Raw genomic sequence first — 24,661 nt, 5'->3', positions numbered from 1 at the left:
ACCTCCTTAGACAGGACAGCAGCTTTACTGCATGGAAAGTGAGTAAATGGAGGCCGGTATGAACTCTGGGTGAAGATTCACGTTTTTGCAAAAATGAGAAAAGATGAATGCAGGACACCAAATGAGCTTAAAAGTTCAATATTCACTCTTTTTTTTCTCCAAATACAAAAAGCCATTACAATTCAACTCAACACAAAGCATGTGCAAAGTTACAGAAACTTAAACATTGTATAAAAAGTTACACATTTAAGATGATTCTCCCCCCTCCCTGTTTTCTCCTAAATTGAGCAAAAAAAGGAATTGTTACTTTGAAGAGACTATTAACAGCTGCTAACCCACGGTAAAAAGTTACAGAAAAAAAAATCTAAAAAAAAATCATAATTACTATAAGACAGCCATCTCTTCACCCTCCCAGCTTGTTATTTGCAGGAAAAAGACAGATAAAAACACCTCAAAGACAGGTGACACCAAACTGCAGGAAGAGTTTCCAAAGTGCCTGGAATTTATGACCACTAACAGAGTTGTGCAAGGCAAGATGGAAAGAGGAGGTGACAAACCCTAAGAGGGACCTATCCACAGTTGGCCCCTGGCTATTGTAGAAACCTTGATACCAGGGGGGACCTTGGCCTAAGAAGTACAAGAATATGAGGCTTGGAATCCTAGCTTCTCTTTGAATCAGAGAAATTATAAAAAGGGGGTGGGGGGAAATTGTCTTCATCGAGGAGAAAGAAAGAAATGTAACTTCCTCATGGGGGATGGAACGAAGGAAAGGAAGCATGCCTTTAGCTGTACAGGTCAAAACGCAGCTACCCTCAAGAACCATAGAGAGGAGACAAGGGCAAAGAAGACATCCCTCCAGGGTCTCAAGACAGTCTGAAATGCCCCATGTGACCCAGCAAGCTGCTCCCTCCAAGGACTCCATGCCCTCACTGGGTGCTCGAACCTCCCTGCGAGGTGCCTGTGTAGCTCCCGTAGTCGTAGCTGCCGTAGTACGGGGGCCACTGGCTCTGGTTTTGATAGTACTGGTTCCACTGCTGGGCGTACTGCGGGGGAAGCAAGAGACTTAGCACAGTAGATATAAGTGTTGGCCAACGATCCTCAACACGCCTCCCCCCCCACCAATTCATCAACACACCCATATGCATCTTTAAATATGATTTAAGATAATGGATAACTGGAAAACCATGATAGATGCTTTAAGCATTGCCAAGTTCTCCCTCTCCCAAAAAAACAACCTGGACTTCTGTTGTTCGCAAGCTTTTCTTTTCAGAATGACTACGAAGTTTGCTGTAATGAAATCACTGCTGAAGTAGCAAGATTCTGCACCCTGATTAGTTTAATTAGATAAGACTACCACAACTCCCTTAAGAAATTTTAACCAATATTTAACAATTTTATGTATTTAAATATATTGCTCAGTTTCCTAGATATGCTTAGACATGTAATGAATGTATTTGTTATATATTATTGTATATGCTGACTCAAATTTTGATCCTAGATCGTAATAACAATAAAACTGAACTGACTACGAAGCATGGAAGCAGTTACTGAGGACTGATCACATTCACACGTTCAGGGATTCTCCTTGAATTGCAATCCTATTATACGCAGGATAGCAATACCTGGCAACCGGTAAATGATGCGAATGGAGAAAAATCTGCATAATCTTTATTAGTTTGCCTAATTTATTCTGGTTTTCGTAACTGAGGGAAGGCTGCAGTGGAGTGCTGTCTCTGGCTGCTCTCATTCAGCCCTAGACCAGAATTTAAACAGTAAAAAGAGAATCCTGCATCTTTTACACAAACCTAGCCCTCCTCGGAACACCTCTGTCCCCTATCAAAATCTTTTGTTTGGTTTCTTTCAGGATCTTCCTACAAGGAGCTCACAGCAACTTTTTAAACTTTGGCTCACAAGAAAAATTGTGATACATATCTACCACTCGACCAATTTCATAGCTGAGCAGGGTTTGAATCCACCTCTTCCCAGCCCAACACTTGAGCCTCAAAAGAATACAAAGGAAAAAGATGCGATCCCATCCCACAAATGACCATCCCAGCAAATAAACAAAGATTAATATCCTCATAGCTCCAGACCTACCAACAAAGAAGTCCTCGGTTGGAACTAGACCGGCCACTTTCTTTCTACCTACCTGTTGGTACTGGTTATAGTTGGGCTGATTGTAGGTTGGCTGGGTTGGTGGAGGTGGTGGGGGCTGGGTGTAGCTTTGGCTGTAACTGCTGTAACTCCCATAGTTGTAACTTGGAGTGTAACCACCTTGGTTGTAGCTGGATGGTGGGTTGTAGGGCTGGGTGTAGCTTTGCTAGGGGGAGTGAAGAAAGACAAAATGAATTCCAGCCCTAGACTAAAAAAATAATTCAAAAAGAGAAAGAGAGAAGCTGTGTATGCCATAGTAATAGCTCTAGGTCAAGGACTGACTTGGGACCTAGAGAACCACAAGCCTAATGTCTTGGGACGAATTAATAGCAACAACAACAATTGCACTTATATACCGCTCTGCTAGACAGATTAGTGCCTCACCCAGAGCGGTGAACAAATTAGTGTTATTATTATCTCCACAATACAGCTGGGGAGCTGAGGCTGAGAGGAGTGGCTAACCCAAGGCCACCTACTGAGCTCATGGCAGCAGTGGGATTCGAACCAGTAGAGTGCTGATTCTCAGCCGAACCACTTAACCCCTGTGCTACAGCAGCCTCCCTCTTCCCTGCCATTGCTTGCATTACAGAAGAGGCGCATTTACCTTGTAAGGTTCATGATACTGTCTGCTCACTTGAGCTACAAACGTACTGCAGCTAAGCCTCTCGCACGCTTTTTTACCATGTGGGACACACAGCAGACCTCCCCCTTTCTGGCTTCATCTCGGACATCCTCAAACCACACGCAGAGAGAAGGTTCCACATCTCCTTTCCTAAAGCCCCCTGAAACCACCACCACTTTTGCAACGGGCTTCTCGGGTTGGACATTGGTTCCTCACCACATCTCCCAGGAAAGCAAGTACAAACAAGTATTTGTTTTGTAACAGTTGTCCTAAACTCCCCCTGCAAGGATTTTGGTGAAGGTGCTGAGAAGCATTCTCCCCCCCCCCCCAGGGGTGTGTGATCTGGGATTCGTGATCTGGCTAAACAGCCAGGTTTATGCCAATCCTGCATAGCCGGATCACACTGACGAATCCCAGATGAGAACCAGGGAGCCGTTCTCTGCTGAGCCCGATTTATTTGACTGCAGACAGCCACAGCAGAGGCAGGGCAGCAGCCCGAGCAAGACAGCAGCCGCATAAAGTGGAGGCAAGCTCCACGCGGCAGCAGGAGAGCAGCACGAGGCTGGCGAGGGCAGGAGGCAGCAGGCGGAGTTGATTCCCACCCCACCCCACTCGAGCTCCAAAAGAGCCCTTCAAGCTGCCGCCAACTGCCTTTTAAACTCCACAGCTCTAGGGAGCCTCACTCCTCCTTGCTTCAACTTGGGATTCTCTACTTTTGCAATGGGTTTCTCGGGTTGGACATTGGTTCCTCTCCTCCATTTTGGTTTTGTTAGGCTTTTGTTGGTTCACCATGCATGAGAGTGGGACTGCACTTGGGACTGGCTTCTGACCAGGGGTTAACTTTGCTTAAGATTCCACTTTGCCTGGAAAGCCTTGGAAACCTGTAGGAAACATAGAACTACACCCTAGGGGCCCAATCTTCCTGAAGCTTGGATGGGTCTTCAGTGTGTAGGAAGGAGTAGGTTCCCTGCAAATTTGATGGCGTTTGCTTGAAAAATGACACCTCCCAAACCCCTAGTTTTCCCACAGGGAATAATGGCAGGATGAATTCAGGATTCTCTAACCGGATCAGAGAATCTGACCCAGATTTCAAAGAGACTGAATTTTTTTAGTATCTTTGAAACTTGGACCCGGATCGCCTGAATTTTTTTTAGTGCATACTCCTACCACAGACACACACCCTGCACACACATTCTCACAGTACCAAGGAATGACTTAACCAGTTTAAGTTGGTTGTGCGGCTGTGCCTTTCACCTCAGCAAGACTCATGCAAGCCCAGCACTGTTCTGCTTTTTTTAAAAAACCAAAACTTACAGGCTGCTATTCAGTTACTTCCTACAGCACACTGGGATCAGACAGGGCTTATGGACCACAGCCTGTCCATCCTTTGTGTAAAGGAGTTACAAAAGAACAACTGTGCAAGCCGAACAGGAGCAACCAGTTCAGAAATCTTTAGTATTTCCCCCAAAGCACCAGCTTTGCGCTCCCCCCCCCCCCCACGCACACACCACATAACCTACCTGCGGCCCCGGATTGTAAGAACTGGGAGGGGCATTCGTGGCTGGGGCAGGTGCAGGTGCAGGTGCAGGTGCAGGAGGGGCGGGGGTGACCGTGCTGCTGTTACTCTTGTAGGTGTTCTGGTTTCGAGCCGGGCTGTAGCTGCTTGGCTGCTGGCTGTTGCGGTTGTAGTTGCCCCGATTGCTGACGCTGTTGTTGTTGTTGTTGTCTCGGTTCCCGCTTCCCCAGCGATTCTGGCTATAGCCGCCACCTCTGTTAAAGCCTAAGAGAAGAAGCCACAGTTGGGAGAGTGAAAATAGAGGCATTGTTCAAGTACTGCTGAGCTACGTGTTGCCCTTCACTCTCTCTCCTCTCTTCCTCTCCTAAGCTTTTCCCCCCATCTGTCCTCAACATTGGAAAACTCACCATTCCCTGTCAGCTGGGCCTCACCCTGAGGTCTCAGACAGTTACCAAGCAACCGTGTGCTCCCAGAGTGGGAGCAGCCAGAGGCTAGTTCCAGCACAGGATGCATGTAATGTTGAACCGTATCTAGTGCTAACCACATTTTCTTCCCCTAACTCACCGATGCCATGATCTGACTTGCAGAGCAAATTCTTTCTCCTCCTCCCAAGAGGGAGTATTTAACGGAGACACTCACGAGACCTGCCCGATGTCACCTTGCAAGAGAGATGAAGCAATGGCCTTAAGCCATAACTGCTCGACACCAACCTAACAGCTTAGCTATGGCTAATACAAACCCAACTTCAAACAGTTTCCTATCTTTCCTTAACCTTCGCTCTTGTATTCCAACGTGATACTTAACCATGGTTAAAAGAAACAAGCCATGGTTAAGCGAGATGTCTGCAGAGTGTCAACGGTTGCAATAAAGCAGTCAGGGGCGTTGGCAGCTGTGTGCTGAAAGGTATGGCTTCAATCCCCAACGTCTACAATTAAAAGGATCAGGTAGGAAGAGATGGGAATAACTTTTGCCTGGGACATTGGAGAGCTGCTGCCAGTCTGAGCAGACAATACAGACCTTGACAGGCCATGGGTCTGACACAGAGGAAGGCAGCTTCATCTGTTCACGTGAGAACCGAAGCCAGAATTCCTTTTCCTAGCTTACCCTGCCATCGGCATGTTCAGTTTCAGCATCCTTTCCCTATGAATGCAGGCCACAGACAATCCAGTACCCCTCTGGGTAGACTTACCACCTCCTCCTCCACTGCTGTTGCCGCCGCCGCCGCCACCGCCGCCTCCTCCTCTGAATCCTCCACCACTGCCGCCGCCGCCACCTCCACTGCCGCCGCCGCCGCCACGGTTCTGGAAGCCACCTCGGTTTCCTCCCACTGGGCCCCGGTTGTCAAAACGCTGAAAGCCGCCGCCGCCACCACCGCCACCGCCCCGGCCACGGAAGCCGCCACCCCGGTTGTCGAAGCGCTTCTCAGGTGGAGGGCCGGCCTTCTTGCCCTCTTCATTGTACTGCCTCACCAGCTTTTCTGCTTCATCCCTCTGCAGTTCAATGTAGACCACCGAGTCCAGAAAGTCACCTGCTTCAGGCAGTGCAAAGTTGGCTGGGCAGAGAGAGAACACAGATATACACATCAGTCCCCAGAGGGCAAAGAACACAGAGGAAGGCACTGATGCATACATGCGAGGTTATGCGCTCCCAATCCTGCTGGGACACTGCCGGGGGGACCCCTTACTGGTTATGCGCTCCAAATCCTGCCGGGACACTGCCGGGGGACCCCTTGCTGGTTTCCAGCGGTCCAGCCCAATACTTCAAATGGAAATGTGCCAGCAACTTGCACGGCCAAGCTAGAGGGCTGAAAAGTTACACCAGCCCAGCCTTCTTCCCTCACCTCCGCCAATGCTAGCGTCTCATCACCCAACTGAGACCCAACATGCCCAGAATTGGGGTGACGGGGGGTTGTCTGTAGGGCACTGTGCATTCTGACATGAGACACCTGGTTTTAAACACCCCAAAGTAAGCAGAGCCACCTCCTCTCTATCTTTGCCTAATCCCCATCACCAAGGAGGCAGCAAGAATACAGCTGGTTAAAAAAAGCATTGCAAGTCCAGGATGCCTCCCCTACGCAGAACTGAAATGGTAGTCTAAACTCTTAAATGACTAGAGAGCCAAGTCTTTGCCCTGCCACTGGGAACATTTTGCAGCATCTGCATGGAGGGGCTCTCATTGGACCCTGCCTGCCTTTGTTTCAAGGAAGGAAAGACTGGCTGCTATGATGTAGGAAGAAAAGAGATCCCTTGTCCAGGATAAATGCCCGATCCTCCCATTCTCCAGACGCTGAAATCCACTGTCCAGCTGAACTCAGCGAGACTTGCTGTCAAGCTAACAAGCACAAAATTGGGCTGCAACCCCCACTTCTAGCTTTGTGGTTCTGAGACCTTTGTCAATAGTCACTGGAAAGACCCACGCCTTTGTGTCTTGCATTGCAGTTTCAGGGGACAATTTCCCCAGAGGGAAAAGCCCCCTCAATACCTTGTGTGTACTTATTTTCTCGCACAGAACAGTGTTGGTGTGCTTATGATATGGGAGAAGGGCAACAGGGGAAGCACTGAGTTTGAAACTCTACAGAGGTCATTTTTCTTCCGTGTCATGTGTGTGTTTGGGGTACAGGCTGGGGGCAGGCAGAGGCGGTGGGAGGAGGAAAGGCAAAAGGAAGAGCCAGAGAAAGCGACAAAATCTCAGGGGCGTTTGAAACGCTACAGAGGTCATTTTCCTTCCGTGTTTGGGGTACCCCCCCCCCTTCCCAGGATCCTACCTTTCATTTCTAACACTGCGTGATCGGGCACATCCTTCCCTTCCTCATCAGTGCGCTTTATGGTTCGGTCGTTTAAATCCTCGTCCGTGGGACAAATTACAATAGCCTTGCGCTGGAAACCTTCAAAGGGGCGCATTTTTCGTCTCTGGGCAGATCCATAAACATTTGTCTAGCGATGGTGACAAAGAAGAGGCAAAACACCTGGTTGTTACTTTGTAGTCTGGCGGCTGTTTTTTTTTTTTTAAATGTATTTATTTAAAATGAACAAGGCAGCCCAGCTGAAACGAGGACGCGAGGTGCGTTGGTTCTCTACTTGTCCGTGTATATGGAAGGGTGTGCACATTTCTGTGGGTGCATGCACTCAAGGCTAACCTACCTTTCAAGCTCCCCACCCCAACGCCCCCTTTAAAAGGAATAAATCGACAACACACACCAGTATTTTGCAGCTTTCTGCAATGCAAATGAGGTCTCCCAGGGTGCCGGGCTGAGTTGAACAAGCTCTGCTTTGTTCAGAAAGATAGCGCAATTTGTTACTTCGAGGAGGACGCTGACACAACAGCTACTTAAACCTCTGAGAGGTGCAGCCAAACAAGCACCAGAGTTAAGGCCTAGTGAATGGACCTGGTATGTTCCCGAGTCAACCTCCAAGGCCTGATTTTTGCCAAAGAACAGATCCCAGGTCCAACTTTCTAACATCTCGTTCCCTACAATGATCAAACATCTGAGGAATTTTGCAATGAAAAACAAAAAGGTCTGAAAGCAACAGGATTTCTTCGGTTTGTACAACTGCTGTTTTGGGGGTATGCTTGTCTCTGAACCCTGCTAAGAGCCATCAATGAGACCTATCCTTCAGAGTTTACTGAAGCCCCCTACGAAGTGGAATTAATCCTTTACGAGGGCTCTTGCTTATTTTCATGGTTTTAAAGACTTAACAAGGGGAAAGAGACCACAAAATTATTCCCACCGTATTAACTCGAGCAAGGAACCAGGATTATTATTTGTGTGTGTTTAAATACAAGTAGGACTGCTTCAAAGCAATCTCTCTCATACCTAGCTACCAGGCTTCGGCAGGGCTTTTTTTCTGGAAAAAGAGGTGGTGGAACTTAGGACCACACAATGATGTCACTTTGGGTCAGCTGGAACAAGAGGGGAGTTTTTAAAGTTTAAATCGCCCTCGGCAAAAATGGTCACATGGCTAGTGGCCCTGCCACTGATCTCCAGACAGAGGGGAGTTTAGATTGCCCTCCGTGCTGCTCTAGTGGCGCGGAGGGCAAGCTAAACTCCCCTCTGTCTGGAGATCAGGGGGTGGGGCCATCAGCCATGTGACCATTTTCAAGTGGTGCCGGAACTCTGTTCCACCAAGTTCCCAATGAAAAAAAGCCCTGGGCTTTGGTATGATCGCTCCTGCTGGAAAAACTAGATTTTCCTGCCCACTGGAGCTAACTCAGGCCAATTTTAACGACACCTCATAGATACAATAAATGTAAGCAAATACCATGCATGTATCAGGGCTGGAGTTCTATCCAAGTCTTAGGAAAAGCAACCATTAAAAAAAGAAATATATCAGTGCTACTACATGTAAAAGCAGTGTGTGTGTAAATCACCTGTTGCGTATACACAGCACATCAGTTGTGCACATCAGTTCATATCATGTTCTTGTAACTTTTATCCTAAGGCTGGGTAGAACTCAACAGATGGGCGGGCAAGCCCAGAAGAAACAGACACTGTGCAAAGCAACAGGTAAAGAAATATTATAGTAATTTTAATGAGACAAAAAAGGGCACGAATCCAGTCCTGCTTAGAAGTTTACTACTACATTTCCCCCACAGAAGGTTTAATATTTTTATCCCCTTCGTCTCATGAATTCTGTATTTGAAATAATGTTAAACAACCTGAAATTTGCAATCCAAGGGAGAAAATGCTGAATAAATGGTGAGCCGCTGCGAATGACAATTACGCTGTTTTAACTTGATGTGTTTTAATTCATGTGTTTACCTAAGTTTTCAGTTGTGTATGTTTCTATTTTGTAAGCCGCCTTGGGCATCGTGGACAACCGTGATAAGTTATTTTTAAATTGAAGCATTTTTTACAGTACATATGAGAAAACTTGGTAAAGGGAGGCTTGTACTTTCTAAAAGATGCCCTGCTTTGCCTCTTGCATATAACTGGCCCAAAAGCTGTTAGTGGTGTAGATTAGCTAAGAGGCTACAAGAAATTCTGGCAGCTGGGGGTGGTGGTACCAGAATCTCAAATCCCCCCTCCAGCATTCTACTGACTGTGTCTGCTTCTCCAGGCCAGCCACCTCAGCCTCAAGGGTGTGAACTCGCTCCATGAAAACCAGGAGCTCCTTGCACTGAGAACACCCCCCAACCCAACACACATGTAACACTCAGTGCAAAACACTGGACAGGCCCCAACCCCCCTGCTGGCATACTACCTTCATAATTTCTTTTTTTTTTTAAATGTCCCACAGAGTGTTGGACTGGATGGGCCATTGGCCTGATCCAACACGGCTTCTCTTATGTTCTTACCCAGGCTTCCCCCTCCCCCCTTTAACTGACCTTTTCAACATCCCATGCCTCTTAAATAGGCTGTTTTCATGGAGTACTTTGCTCTTTGTGTCTTTTGGAGGCGGCCAGGGAATCCCCACTCCACACGCAGACCCCCTCTTCCCTGCCTATGGGTGGTCCAGCTTTGCTGCCATCAAGCCTCGTACTACAATGGTAACTGGGGTGGAGGAAGAATAGAATGAGGTTGCCCCAAATCATTTTTATATGTTGAGAACAGGGCTCCTCCTCTTCGTTTAACAACTGAACACCAGACTATAGTAATCTTTTACTCACCTGATCTTAATGTGGTCTTCTTCTAATACCGTTTCCAAAACAAGGCAGATGGATTGGGTTTTTTGCTGCCGCAATCCTTACTGCTCCACAGGAGCCGCCTGTCTCCTTCTCTAGTACTCACCTCTGCTTATAACTACGGGCCTGAAAACCACGTTTAACTGCAGGGCAATTTACCTGGACTCACAACTAGCCACCTTGTTTCCAAGTACTACGAACTGCTATGACTTTCATTTCATTATGGGTTTTGGAGGGGGAAGGAGGAAGATGGAACAAACCTCTCGTTCCAGATATTAAGACACCTGCTTGTGTAGCCTGGGCAGGCAGCAGAAGGCTGACGGATCTGCTGAAGAGCTTTCTGGAAGTGCCACAGTGTAGAATAAGGCCATAAAGGGACGGGCCTGTTGTGCAAAGAGTTTGGTACCTGATCAAGAATGTAGTTGCGCTTCTTCCGGGCTGCAATTTGGATCAGGCGGTTCAGGCACTGTGTGGCTTGCTGTATGAGGACATCCCAGCGGCCGGCGTAGTTGCGCTGACGGCGAAGCCCCATTACCTGAGAGAGAAGGCTGGCTAGTTAGGGAACCTGGGAGCCCTGAATATTATCACTTTTGGCAGCCTGTAGCATTCAAATCATCAGCCTAAGAGTTCCCACAGCACTTTAGACCAAAGCAGTTGTGACCAGTCATATCAAGCAGGGCGGAGGATGAGCCTTGCTTTAAACAATAAAAATGGTGCACGAGAGAGAGAGGTGCTGTGTGCTTCCTCCTCTCGTGCACACCTGATGCCCTCCATCTTGTTTCTGAAAAGGGTGGATAAAAATCAGTGATTTTTTTTGAAAAAAAAAATTAAAAATCTAATTTTTTAAAATTTAAAACGGATTTTTTAATAAAAAGCTTTTTGAGGAAAAAGCTATCTAAAGATAATTTTCTATTTAAGACACATTATAGTCCAAAGGTTATGATCATGAAATAAGGATTCGTTTTTAATTATGTAGCATGAGGCTGTACATTCACGCAATGTTTAAATTTTTGGGTAAACGAATTCCATTAAACCATTCACAACGTCATGCTCTTCCAGAGGTTTCTGTAAGATTATTGGGCAATTTTTCTATCTAGAAGATATTATCACAGTCTTGGTTTTACAGTTCTCAAAACTGAATTTGTGTCTGCAGAGATCACGTCTCTTCTTCACAGCAAAAAGGTTATAAAATAAACATACACAGTTGAGATAAAGACCTTAATCCCATTCTTCCTTTGCAAATCTTTGTGCACAGAACCAACCCTTTACCTCTTAAGTGCTAAGTTTAAAAAAAATCAATGAATAGAAGATTGTTGGGAGTAGAATAGATCTGCACAAGAAGCTAAGTGTGAGGAGACTTTATGTAGAAAAGAATGATTTAAATCTAAAGCTAAGTGTGAGGAGACTTTATGTAGAAAAGAATTATTTAAATCTAAAGCTAAGTGTGAGGAGACTTTATGTAGAAAAGAATGATTAAATCATGATTTAAATGATTTCTGACCTATTTCTCCTGCATTCTCAACTCAGTCCTGGAGCAGGCAATGCAGAAAAGCTGTGGCACTAATAGTCTGTGGGGAACTGAGAGGAGCATCACCCTTTCCGAGTGTCCCTTTAGTACTCAAATGACCTCACAGTCCTCTTCATGTGTGAACAGGAGAAATAAGGCGGAAGAACCCGTGGAAACCACTAAAATGGACTAACCAGACTCTGTTTTGAATCTCAGCCACAGACCCAGCAAGTAGCCCTGGGCAACGATAATGCTGATGCCGTTTGGTCTTTATACAGCACATTTTAATGCTCTGCATACACTGTTACGGAAGCCCCTGCACAAGCCCCATCAGGCAGGCAAACCCAGTTGCTGTTGTTTTCATACAGCAGAGAATGGTTTGTGGTTTAATAAATCAACATTGTCCAACACTACTTGGCAGGGGCAAAGGTGGGGGGGGGAGGAGGAAAAATTCCTGGCTCACAACTCATAGTCTTGGCCACTAGGTGACACCAGGGGCCTCTCTCGCCACAGCTGTTTGCTGTCCACCTTCAACAGGTTCTTGTGAGAACAAGTTCCCCTTCGGCTTACCTCAGACTAGAGGGAAAATAACCCCACCCGCATCTGGCTCTGGCTGGCTCACTTTGGGAGTGGAGAGGGGAGGAAAGAAAGGACTGCACAGATTCCTAGCCTTTCCATGTTCTACCACTCATCCACATGCTGCTACAAGAGACACCGCCCGCCCCCCAACACACTTTATGAGTTCATAATCTGACAGCTGTAACACAGATGAAGGCAGAAATGGTGCAACAAACACAGGTGGGAATGGCGACAGGAGAAGAGAAACCCCAGCTCCAAGGACTAGTTGTTTTATTTGATGGACAGACTGAATGGAAAGGAACAGGCCAAACTGCCACTCCCTCCTTGCCGCGTTCCAAAGCTTGCGCCTTACCCTCATTTTGTCCATGATGGCATTTGTTCCCAAGATGTTGTATTTCTTGCCCGGATTGGCAGCTGCGTGCTTGATGGCCCACGTGGTCTTCCCTGCGGCGGGCAGCCCCACCATCATCAGGATCTGGAAAGTACGCGCAGGGCACAGACAAGTTTAGCACGGTTTTTTTGAAAAGCCCCTGAAAACCAGCTTTTTGTGGGGCGGGAGGGGAGGCGGGGCAAGCATTCCCATGGAAGAGGCTGCAAGCTGGAACAAGGAATGGAACTTAAAAGAACCTGGAAGTGTGACATCTCAGACTGACACTGCTCACGGATTCATTTTTGTAGGGGAAAAGAGAGAGAGACGTCCCGTCCAGTAGAGAAGAGCAAGAGGCCAGTAGCACCTGTAAGACTAACAAAATTTGTGGTAGGGCATAAGCTTTCATGAGCCACAGCTCACTTCTTCAGATACCCTTCAGCTGTGACTCATGAAAGTTCATACCTTGCCACAAATTTCGTTAGTCTTATAGGTGCTACTGGACTCTTGCTCTTTTCTAGCGCTACAGACAGACGAGCACGGCTACCCATCTTGATCTACGCCCCATCCAAGCAGTCTACTCAATTTCCCTGGCATGTGACTAACGGAACAAACTGTAAGGAAGGCCCCAGAAGAGCCCAGGTCTCCCTCAGGCACCTACTTCACATTCCGTTTTGTTCTTTGGTCCAATTGTCCCCCGAATTCGCTCCGACAGGGGAAGATGCTGAATGAAGGTGAAGCCTGGCGGGACAGGGAAGAAAGTGTCCTCCCTCTGGCCAAAGTTGAATTCGATGGCACAGTTCTTCACCAAGACATGAGGGAAGAGTGCACGGCTGCCCAAGGTCTCCTTCCGTAGGCGATACGCCACCCCAAGCCACTTCCCATTCTTCATGAAGGACATTTCAATATCGTCGCCACACTCGAAGTCCTAAAAACAGGGCAGAAGTCATCAGCGGATGATAGGAAGGTCAGAGAGGAAGATGACGCTTCCAGCACCGGCAGGATTAGTTTCCGCCTCTACTACAGAAGCACTGAAGAGCCCCCTCCTGCACAAACCTGAGCAAGACCTGTAACAGGTATTCTCTTCAAATTTCTTACATCTGGGAATCCCACAATTCAACACAAGAGAACAAACTACTCTTACCACAAGACATGTGATGACATCGTTCTCAGCAAAGATTTCACCATAGTTTTCAAACTTGCAGTTGGTGGATTTCTTCCCGGTGCCTCCATAGCCGTAAGAGTAAAGCTCCTCACCTAAACAGGGGGGGAAAAACCCACCCAATGGACTAGAGACTTGAGTGTCGCACTGTGCAACAGACAAAAAAGCCGGTCACTGTTCAGAGTTCCTATGTATGTTTTTTTTTAAAATGCAGGATTAGCTGGAGGCCTGTCAAGGATCTCAAGACCACAGGGACGGGCTGAAGAGACCAGTTTGGAGGTGCTATCCCAGCCCTCTTCTAAGTTGCAATCGATACTCTGTACCTTCTGGAACATTTTCAGACCATCTTTCTGGTTACATTTACAGCTCTATTTCTCGGATAGCCCACGAGTCCCCCGCCAAGGCACAGCATCCTACCACAGTCAAGAGTGACCTGGTGATTTGGCTGTCCTCAGCTCACTACGAGATATTCCTATTTCAGAACCTAGAACCCCCCTGCCCCCATATCACACTTGCAGCCACTGTTAGGAGAGGCTTCCCTCTTTGTGCAAAGGGAAAAGAAGGAATGCTCTAAGATGGTCTTTGCTCACATGCAGTTTTTCTAAGTACTTGCAGGAGAAGCTGACTTTAAAGCTCCAATTTGTCTGGCTCAGTGATACAGTCCCAGTATGTAAAAGGGAAGGGGCATCCAAGAGTAAAGATAGGAACATGCCCTCAGCCCAGCCCCATTCAGTCTCTTACCTAACTGGGTGCTGCAGGAATCCAGTGACCAACCGATCCGCACTACGTGAGGATCAGGTTCAGTGGGAGGAAGGTGCTTAACAGAGATCTCTTCGTTTATCTGGGGGCAAAAAGAACAGACATTACACTGACAGCGACTGTGACATTAAACTCATTTCCAACTACAAAGATGAATTTGTAAAGATAGTCAATGAGTTAAAGACATTTCAGAATGTCTTTACGTAATGGCAAAGGAAGCACTTAAGATAAGTTCCAAATTCCAGGAATATGGGCAACACAGAACTTCCAGAAATGCCTCAAAAGGGAAAGTTGTTTTGGTACGAGGTGTGCGAATGCGCACAGTCAGATTTGAACATCAGTCGAATGCCAGCACGACACTATTCAACCTGGCACTGAAGCAACTGCAGCTAACAGTAACTGCAAAATAAAGTAAACATAATGTTGTGGCATGAATCTCCATGTGAAATTAAAATACACAAACTGAAGGACAGAAGCCCCCTCTGCAACCTTCACAAACACATCTTCACCACTGATATCCCGGAGTGCCATGCTAACAAATCTGTCTTTTCTTCTTCACACAGATTATTGGAGAACAATCCGTTACTCTCCACAACCCTCGAGTCAAGAACTGTGTTTCCTTACCTTTATCTCAAAACAGACCCTCCCTCGCCGTACCCCGTATGTGGCTCGTGCACCTGACCAGAGATAAGCAAATCCTTCTATTGTCAGAGGGTAGCCGCTGTATCGGTCCCGGGCAACTTTGAAATGCAGATCACAATTATCTGGAAGGCAAAAAACAAAAGAGGGTCTGAGAAAGTCAGAGTGGCTTTGTGGCAGAGATACTTGGGAGCCAAAGACCAAATGGACCATAGCTTTGACATCAACACATCTTTGGGGAATACACGCTAAGAATGTTACCAGAGCCCCAAACAGCACAGGCTAACTTTTTTCAACAGGGACCGGTATAGAAAACATCAGAAACATGCTGTTTGATGATGGTGTGGCAACTGGTTGAGGCAGTAGATGGCGTAAACCTATCTGATGGATTTCTGTGATAGACTGGCACAGGCCACTCTCTCTAAACACATCTGAGATGAAGTAGCACTGCTAAGGCTCACAAATTCAGACCTGTATCTCTCCCAGTCTGGATGTGGCTAAAACCAACGGAGAATCCAGACTCTCCACAATGCAACGCCATGTGAATGGAGGAGCCTAGCTCCACAACTGCTTGGCATCTATGAGCTCTCAAAGACCAGAAGATTCACGGAGAAAATGGAAGCCAGTGGGAAGAACTCATATGGATGGTTTGGAGCCATATGAACCGCCCCGCCCCCCTGCGGTTCACATGACCTAAAATGGGCTCCCTCCTCCTTCCTTCAAATAAAGCACAGCCAAAGGGGCACAGGAGACCTGGATTCAGGACTGCTAGTGGGTCAGACATGCTACTGCTGACAGCAACCTGCCAGAGATCCCTCTCACTTGTGGCTATCACCCTGCCACACCCTGTGGGAACAGGGCCATTGCAAGAATCTGCAGTGGGACAGAAAGGGAGATTCCATCAGGAATCCTCCTTTCAGCACAAGCTAAGAAGAAAACAAGCATCGGGCAAGAGGGATGGCGCGCCGCTGGGATTCCCAAAAACTCACAGGTGTCAATGGCCACCAACGTGTCATCAAAATCTTCCTCATCATCTTCTGCAGGCGGCTGAGGAGATCGGCCCCTGGAAGAGAGAGCGCAAATGCATGCCCCATTCATCCATTTCAGAGGCGCCCAAGAGGCAGCCTGAAAGGTAAACTCATGAACAGCAGACGCTACAAGCTCATGGCAACCTGCGCCTCTCCTGCTGCAAATAAGCTTCCAAACTCTTTGACTGAATTAAAATGGCTGGTAGCCCCCCTTCCTCACCCCATCACCACTGCTCATAATCAAAAACAGGAGTTTACAGGCAGGCGTGTCAGAATTTACGCCCTGGTCTTGAACTGTTTTTATGCAAGTTTCATAACTTTCAATGGAACTTCCTTTGACCTCGGTGTTCAAAGCTTGCTTTGGTCAAAACTTCCTTTGATCTTTGACTTCGGTGTTCAAAGCCAAGCCAAGGTCCTTTGACCTCGGTGTTCAAAGCCAAGGTAGTGGTCAAGGCAAGAATATTATGTGATGCAAGGTATCATAAATTACACTGCATTGCAGCCATCAGAACTTCCAGTTCTGTAATCCTATTCCTACTGCACTGTTTATTGGAGATTTTTTTGCTGTCTGACTGAATTGCCTTTCTAACTTTGTATCTTGCTTGAGTCTTAGAGAGACAGGCAAGCTATTAATAAATATAATAGTACATAATAAAATAGTAAATCAAAGAGATTAAGAACGTACTACGACATGCCACCCTCTCTGCACATTGGGTGGTTCCGAGATGCCACTGTTAATTTCTCCTAAACCCTCCCCACCAATTGTGGGAAAAGAAGAAGCAGAAGTAGCTGAGGCCGGGCAAGCAGGAGCTGCTGATGTCCCCTAAAGACTTGCCTGAACGCACCTTTTATCCTCTCGGTGTTCATAGTACCCGCGCCCCCTCGTTTCTTCAAATGGCCTCTTACGGCCTTGCTGTGGTTGCTGCTGCCAGGACTGCATCGAGTCAGAGGAGCTGAAGCTGGAGGGGGGGGCGTTGTAACTCGAAGTGGAGGTGTTGTAGTTAGGGCCGGGTGCGCCGTAACTCGAAGGTGTGTTGTAACCAGAGGCTGATGTGGTGTAGCCCAGGGCCGGCTCCTCTGATTTCATTTCCAGCTTCATGTCTGCATTTAAGGACAAGATACTGCATTTCACTGAACAAGAAAGCGACTGAAAGATACACTGTGACGGGCAATGGCTGCTCAGTTTCCTTCCAAGGAGGCCGGAATCATTGACGTAATCCCAAGGGACGTGTCACAGAAGCCTTTTAAAGGAGCTTAGCAGAGATCTCGTACAGACTTTGAATGCGGTTACCATCGAGAAGACCACCTATTTAATAGACATTCACTCTGCCACAGTCTTAACAGCTCCAATTCAATTGTGCTCTAGCAACAGTACTGAGCCCGAGACGGGGGTAGGCGGACAAAGGGATAGAGCTACACAGACCAAGTGGCTCCATTCCCATTGAATTCTATGGAACAAAGTAAATGGAAACTCCGGCATGGATGAAAAAAGGGCAAAAGGCACTCCATAACCTAGACGCTGGATTTCGTGGGAGTAGATAAAACCCTACTCCAAATGGTAACCCTGACAGCACTCCTCATTTTCTTTCATATGAATGAATGGCTTGAAAAAAGGAAATGCTGACAGTGGGCGGCTAGGCCCACAGTAAAAAGGGGCGCATGGAGGATAATTTATGACTGCACAGAGACACTCTGCAACATCCAGAGGGGAGAGTGCGCATGAATGTCTGCATTCTACACCTCCATACACTCACACATCAGGTCAACAGCTATTCTGCAGTAAAAAAAAAAACACGTACCACTTTCTTTGGCTGCTATTTATTTATCTGATCGGGGAATTTTAAATATTTGTAACCTGGCTTTCCCCCAAAGCAGTGAAGTCTCTTTTTGGAGTTACAAAGAACGTTTTAGTTATCTCAAAGGCCTCGATATCTACAGATTTACCATAATCAGTCCATGCAAAACAGTGGCTCTTAAAAGGCTTGATCTCACCTGAGCGGAAGCCAGGATGATCGTGGTCTAGAGGCCTCCTCTCATACCCGGACTGATTCTCCTGCTTAATGTTGCAGCGCTCGTAAGTTTGGTGGTATCCCTGCATGTTGTCCTGATGCATACCGCCACGAGTGCCATCTTGAAACAGAATGTGCAAGAACACAAATCAACAATGCAATACTACTCAATTCATGTATTGGGGGGGGGGGGGCTACAGCACTTGCAAATAATTGAGGACAGGCAAGTATAACCCGGGAAGTGCTGTCACCAGGAATTAAGCAGACGAAACTTTCCTTGGCATATTCTTTCAGAATATCGAAGGGGAGAGATATGTTGCATACCATACAATCTCACTATCCTCAGATAGTTAGACTATTAAGACAACTTAGTATAGCCTTCCGCATAGCATGTTCTCTTTCCATGTGTGCCTTTACAGGACTAGTTTCAGGAGGGTAGCCATTGTGGGTCTGCAGCTGAAGAGCAAGATTTGGGTCCAGTAGCACCTTAGAGAACAACTAGATTTCCAGGGTGTGAGCCTTGATGCTTGAAAACTCACATCCTGGAAATCTAATTTACTGGACTAATAATATTCTTTCATCAGTCTTACTGAACTTTTACAATCAAATCCAGGGTGATTTTACCAGTATTTCTTTGTTTCAGTAGACTGCATCAGTTATAGGCTTTACAATGATGCCTGAGGCTGTTCCATGTATAAAACATACTGCTTTAAAGAGTGCTAATATTTTTTTTCACAACAAACTTGTGCACTTCTTTCAACAGGTGCTGTTTATATACGGCTTTTGTATTAGTGGGTCAGCTTTGTTTCATGTATATTTTTAGATCACCCTTCAGTGAAGCAGAGAGCACAGAGCATACAAGCACACGCCCTAAAGCCAGTTTGGTGCAGTGTTTAAGAGCAGCAGGACTCTAATCCGGACAGCCAGGTTTGATTCCCCACTCCTCCGCTTGAAGCCAGCTGGGTGACCTTGGGTCAGCCACAGCTTCTCAGTGTTGTCTCAGCCCCACCCACAGCGTGATTGTCATGAGGATAATAACAACATACTTTTGTAAACTGCTCCTAGTGGGTGTTAAGTTGTCCTGAAGGGTAGTATATAAATTGAATGTTATTACTATTAAATATGCCTGAAGTAGCACAATCCGAGAAAAGCTTTACCCCAGGGTTATACTGCTTGTTTGAAATGGGCCCAGGATGGCAAAGCTGTAACACTTCATGCAAAAAAACTCCTCTTATATAAGAGTCTATAGCAACTGACTGGGAGGGACAAACCCACCTCCCACATTAATCCATGCTTTATTCAGTAGTTTCCTTCCCCAATGGATTGCTCCTCACCTCAGTCCAAAGACAGCCATCTTTCCTCAGACTTGCCACAATCCCTAGAACTCAACACTTCCAACACTCTCCCCACCTTCATGAGAAGTGTGGAACCCACGTGGCACTGCTCTACAATATTAAGCACTGCTCTACAATATTAAGCACTGCTCTACAATATTAAGCACTGCTCTACAATATTAAGCACTGCTCTACAATATTAAGCACTGCTCTGCAATATTAAGCACTGCTCTGCAATATTAAGCACTGCTCTGCAATATTAAGCACTGCTCTACAATATTAAGCACTGCTCTGCAATATTAAGCACTGCTCTGCAATATTAAGCACTGCTCTGCAATATTAAGCACTGCTCTGCAATATTAAGCACTGCTCTGCAATATTAAGCACTGCTCTGCAATATTAAGCACGCTCTGCAATATTAAGCACTGCTCTGCAATATTAAGCACTGCTCTACAATATTAAGCACTGCTCTGCAATATTAAGCACTGCTCTGCAATATTAAGCACTGCTCTGCAATATTAAGCACTGCTCTGCAATATTAAGCACTGCTCTACAATATTAAGCACTGCTCTGCAATATTAAGCACTGCTCTGCAATATTAAGCACTGCTCTGCAATATTAAGCACTGCTCTGCAATATTAAGCACTGCTCTGCAATATTAAGCACTGCTCTGCAATATTAAGCACTGCTCTGCAATATTAAGCACTGCCCTCATCAATAAAACGTCACCTAGAAGAGCACAGGGCTCAATTCAATCTTGTAAAATCTACTTTTTAGGGCCCAACTGACATTTTAAGTTTACAAGCAAGCCCCTTCCTCAAGCTCTCTCGAGTCATGACCATAGCATAACGAATCGACGTTCCCTTATCCCAAGTTCCTGCATGTGCTTAGGAACGTGAAAAGCGCTTTGACGGATCAAGCCCAGCCTTCTGTGCCAGAACCTCATCAACTACCTGGCTCTAGGTGGCCTGCTGGAAACTGGGAAGCCAGCCCCCCGGCAAACAAGATGCACAGAGACCTTCGCTCGTGCACTGTAGACTGCAAATGTCCAAAGTTTGGCAACAACACTCTCAAATCTTAAGCAGCTTTTTTCCCCCAGCTGTCATCGGATAACTTGTCTACACTTATGCGGTGGTCAGTACTCACCAGGTGCTCACCTCATTTATGCAACCCGTTCCTAAGCCAATAGAGTAGTTGAGCTATCTAAGGAATGAGAGCAGCAAGGGAGTATTTCTAGCACCAGGAGCACGCAATGCCTGGTAACAAAGTGATGCCAGGAGGGAAGGCATACAGCCCTTCAACCAACACATATGCAGTTGCCTGCCATTTAGGTGTGATTCCACTGAAAGAGCATGTCAGAAAACTTCAAGCAGACACCACAAATTTTACAAAGTGGTAAGCCAGTGTATAAAGGAAGCTGAGAAGAGGGTGTCTGCAAACAGGTGAGCCCAGAAGCGCTTCCCGTTATATTATCCTTAGTAAAGCAGCATTCCTGAAGAGGGCAGGCAACGCCATGAGCATTTATCAAGAGCGCTGTCATCCCAGGGAGCGCTGTCCATACATTACCTTATGAACTCTCATTAAAAATTTCCTCTAACTACTTCACTGTAAGTACAGGAAACAAAGCAAGGACCCAGCATTATAGTACTGACCTTTCCCAACCCTATAAAAGTCTTGCAACAAATCAAATCACAACACGATGCAGGAAAGCATAAAAAACATGAAAACTGGCATTAGTACACAAGACACCCCTAGCCCCTCAACTTCCACTAGAAAATGCCTCCTTCCAGATAACAGAGACACATCGGAAGCCCACCTTCTTTAGTAAAGTTACACCCAGAGACTTGGAAGCGCTCATCTTACAGAAGTTCACAGTCCTCATACAGAGGCACACCAGGGCACCCACTGAAACACAACTCTCCTCACAAAGACCTGACTATTTACTTATATAGCACAGTAGTTCTTAACCAATGAAACATGTACCACAGGTGGGACACAGGGTTTTCATAACAATTACTAACAACTTCTTTTCCCCAATCCCAATAATACTATACTACATTTTTTTATTTATTATCTTCATATGTTACAGTTGCTATTCCAGCAAATGTATCCTTAACAGTACTGGTATGGTTTTCAACTGCTAACAGAATTATTATTTTTGCTTACTTCTGGTCTACAGCTACAGCAATAAAAATTAAGTTCTGACAAAAGTACTGCTGTTAAAATATTCTGCAGGCAATGAATATAATTCCAGAAAACCTGAAAAGTGTCCATTCCATTAAAGTGGAGCTTTAGTTTCTATCATGGTGGGACATAAGATTCTTTGATAAGAGTGACTGGTAGGAAAAGCTGAGACCTGCTGATCCAAGGGGCGCCACCTCAGAGTTGCCAACCTACGGGGGATGGGGGGGGATGGAGATCTCCCAGAATTACAACTGGTTTCCAGACAACAGAGATCAGTTCCTTTGGAGAAAATGGCTGCTTTGGAGAGTGAACACTGTGGTGTTAAATAGTAAGGAGTCCAGTAAAACCTTTAAGACTAACCAACTTTATTGTAGCATAAGCTTTCAACACCCACAGCTCTCTTCCTCAGAGGCATCTAAGGAAGAGAGCTGTGGTTCTCGAAAGCTGATGATGCATCTGACGAAGAGAGCTGTGGTTCTGAAAAGCTTATGCTACAATAAAGTAGGTTAGTCTTCAAGGTGCTACTGGACTCTTAACTATTTTGCGACTACTGACTAACATGGCTAACTCTTCTGGATCTGTGGTGTTATACACGGCTGAGGTCTCTCCCCTCCCCAGGCTCCACCCCAAATCTCCAGAAATTTCCCAACCGCTAGCTGGCAACCCTACGCCTTTCTTTTAGAGAATGGTTGCCAACCCCCAGGGCGAGTCCTGGAAACCTCCTGGAATTACAACTCCAGATGAGAGATCAGTTCCCCTGGAGGGAACGGCTGCTTTGGAGGGAGGACTCTGTGGCATTTATACCCCGATGAGGTCCCGCCCTCCAGAGATTTCCCGACCGGGAGGTGGCAACTCCATTTTGGGAGAATTCCGCGGCGGGCCCCCCCCCCAGCGATGCACCGGGGGCCCCGCCCGCGTCCCCAGCGCAGCTCTGCAGGCAACTCCCTCCGGCTTACAATGCCCGTCCGCCAGCGGATCCAGCGCCCCGTCGCGGCCCTGCTCGGCTTCTAGCGCCGCCTGCAGCCGCTCGGCCAGCTCGGCCTTGAGCCCGCGCGTATCGAGGCCGCGGCGGCCCAGCTCCTCCTTCAGCTCGTTGACGCGCAGCCGCCGCACGTCCATGGCCTCCTCAGTCCCCGCCGCGGAGTAGCGGTTGCCCGGCCATCGAGCCTCCGTTCCGGGCCCGGCTCAAAATGGCCGCCATCGCCCTCCTCCCTTCTCGGGGCCTCACCACCATGCGTCAGCCTCTCCGATTGGCCAGCAGTCGTGGAAGAGCATGTAAGGCGCATTCTGATTGGCCAATTCCACTACCTCCGCGCCCTCCCCTTTTCGTCTCCGACTCCCGCTCGTTCTCCGTCTGTGGAAAAGCACGCCCATTGGACACGGAGAGGAGCCAGTCTATAAGGGGCTTTCTCATTGGTGGGAAACGGATCGATTCCCTCCTCCGCCTCAGGTCGAGCCTTTTGAAACCGTCAGGGGACGAAAAGGTGGGGAAAAGAATGGTTCACGGATGCGGGAGGTGGGATCTATTTCCCAGAGACCAATAAAAATTTGCCTTCCTTTCCGCTTCTCCAATGGCTGCGCCTTGAGTTGATCTGTTTGTGAAGAAAAAATTTCCCTTCCTTTTTTCATTGGCGGAGCTTTAGTTTGATGGACGTTGCCACTTGCGTTTGTAAACAGGATTTTTATTGGCTGAGTCATGATGGGGGCCTCTTTCTGGGTGCGTCCAATTTATTGCCTGGCTTCAGTGGAGAAATTTATTGGATTTATTGAACATATACTTCGCCTTTAATTTGAGGTCAAAGATTACCATTAAAAAAATCACTTAAAACTGGTGATGATGAGGTGCCATATACAGGAGTTGCTAATCTCCAGCGGCCTGGATATCTCCCATAATTACTCTCTCCAAAAGATAGAGATCAGTTCCCCTGGAAATAGTGGCTGCTTTAGAGGGTGGAGTTTATGGCATTACAGCCTGCTGAGGCCCCTCCCCTCTCTAAACAACGCCCTCTTCAGGCCCCACCCCCAAATCTCCAGGAATTTCCCAACCAGAGTTGGTAACCCTAAAACATGATTAAAGTCATAAAGTCAAGCCAAATGGCCGCACAAACTACCCTGTCTTGGGCCTGTGCCTAAAGGCCACCAGGGATTGGCTCTGCTATGCTTTTAACAGCAGCAGTCTGGCAGGCAGAAACACTGGAGGTGCAGCTGTGCACGTTGCTTCCCTCTATGCCAGGGAAAGCTTTACCTCGCTTTTTTCCTACTTGATACTACACATCTTTAAATCCTGCCAAATGCCACAGTACTCCTCAGTGTGCAGAGAATTACAGCCTTAATAGCATACTCCAACTGCAATCCTATGAACATAGTTTCAGATGGGTAGCCATGTTCTTCAGTAGAAGAGCAAGTTTTGGGTCCAGTAGCACCTCAAAGACCAACTGGATTTCCAGTGCATGAGCTTTTGAGAGTGAGAGATCCGTTCCTCAGAAACAAGGTGGAATGAAGATCCCTGAGCCTCTCCCACTTTAAGTCTACCTTCTTTGCTTCACCCCACCCACCTCCTGACTGGAATATAAAGGCTCAAGGGTCTCCACTCTTCCTCGTATCTGAAGAAGGGAACTTTGACTCCTGAAAGCTCATACCCTGGAAATCTAGTTGGTCTTCAGAGTGCAATCCTATTGTTGCACAAATTAAGCGCCCTTCTGCCCTTACCCAGATTCTTCAGAGCAGAAGGGGAGACAGGCAAGGGCTTGCTTCAAAGATTTGTATTAAATATTGCAATTTTGGGTACACAGCTTCAAAAAAAGAGCTCCGAGTGTACCAGAGAACATAAAGCTTACAAGCAGTTTTAAAGACATTTTTCTAGTACAAAAGGAACTACCTCCTGAGCAATTGATAATTGGTTATCTACAGAGCTTTTTTTCAGGGAAAAGAGGTGGTGGAACTCAGTGGTGGAGCTCAGGACCATACAATGATGTCACTTTCGGTCAGCTGGAACAAGGGGGGGAGTTTTTTTGAAGTTTAAATTGCCCTCAGCGAAAAGGTCACATGACTGGTGGCCCTGCCCCCAGATCTCCAGACAGAGGGGAGTGTAGATTGCCCTCCGTGCCGCTCCAGTGGTGTGGAGGGCAATCTAAACTCCCCTCTGTCTGGAGATCAGGGGGCGGGGCCACCGGCCATGT

At 46.9% G+C, this 24,661-nt stretch overlaps 1 protein-coding gene across 1 annotated transcript; it reads right to left on the bottom strand.

Moving 5' to 3' along the window:
- Positions 1 to 122: 122 nt before the first annotated feature.
- HNRNPUL1 (heterogeneous nuclear ribonucleoprotein U like 1) lies at positions 123 to 22,695 on the bottom strand. Its single transcript, XM_054999181.1, has 15 exons — positions 22,439 to 22,695; positions 17,948 to 18,085; positions 16,801 to 17,056; positions 15,917 to 15,990; positions 14,913 to 15,052; positions 14,271 to 14,370; positions 13,512 to 13,624; positions 13,029 to 13,295; positions 12,353 to 12,475; positions 10,321 to 10,449; positions 7,057 to 7,225; positions 5,482 to 5,844; positions 4,297 to 4,556; positions 2,150 to 2,320; positions 123 to 1,043 (listed from the first exon to the last, which is right to left on the bottom strand). The coding sequence occupies exons 1-15, from the start codon at positions 22,599 to 22,601 to the stop codon at positions 927 to 929; spliced, it is 2,583 nt and encodes an 860-aa protein (XP_054855156.1). The 5' UTR covers positions 22,602 to 22,695; the 3' UTR covers positions 123 to 926.
- Positions 22,696 to 24,661: the final 1,966 nt, after the last annotated feature.

Source organism: Eublepharis macularius, chromosome 15, assembly GCF_028583425.1.
Source record: "Eublepharis macularius isolate TG4126 chromosome 15, MPM_Emac_v1.0, whole genome shotgun sequence".
Taxonomy (NCBI): Eukaryota; Metazoa; Chordata; class Lepidosauria; order Squamata; family Eublepharidae; genus Eublepharis; species Eublepharis macularius.
Note: the sequence above shows the minus strand (reverse complement) of the source record. Positions and strands in the feature narration are given on the sequence as shown.

Coding starts and splice junctions, on each gene's coding strand:
- HNRNPUL1 (XM_054999181.1), bottom strand. CDS start 22,601: ATGGACGTGCGGCGGCTGCGCGTCAACGAGCTGAAGGAGGAGCTGGGC. Junction 14,371..14,912: donor GGGTCTGTTTTGAGATAAAG/GTAAGGAAACAC, acceptor TTTTGCCCCCAG/ATAAACGAAGAGATCTCTGT. Junction 2,321..4,296: donor CTTACAATCCGGGGCCGCAG/GTAGGTTATGTG, acceptor CACTCCCCCTAG/CAAAGCTACACCCAGCCCTA.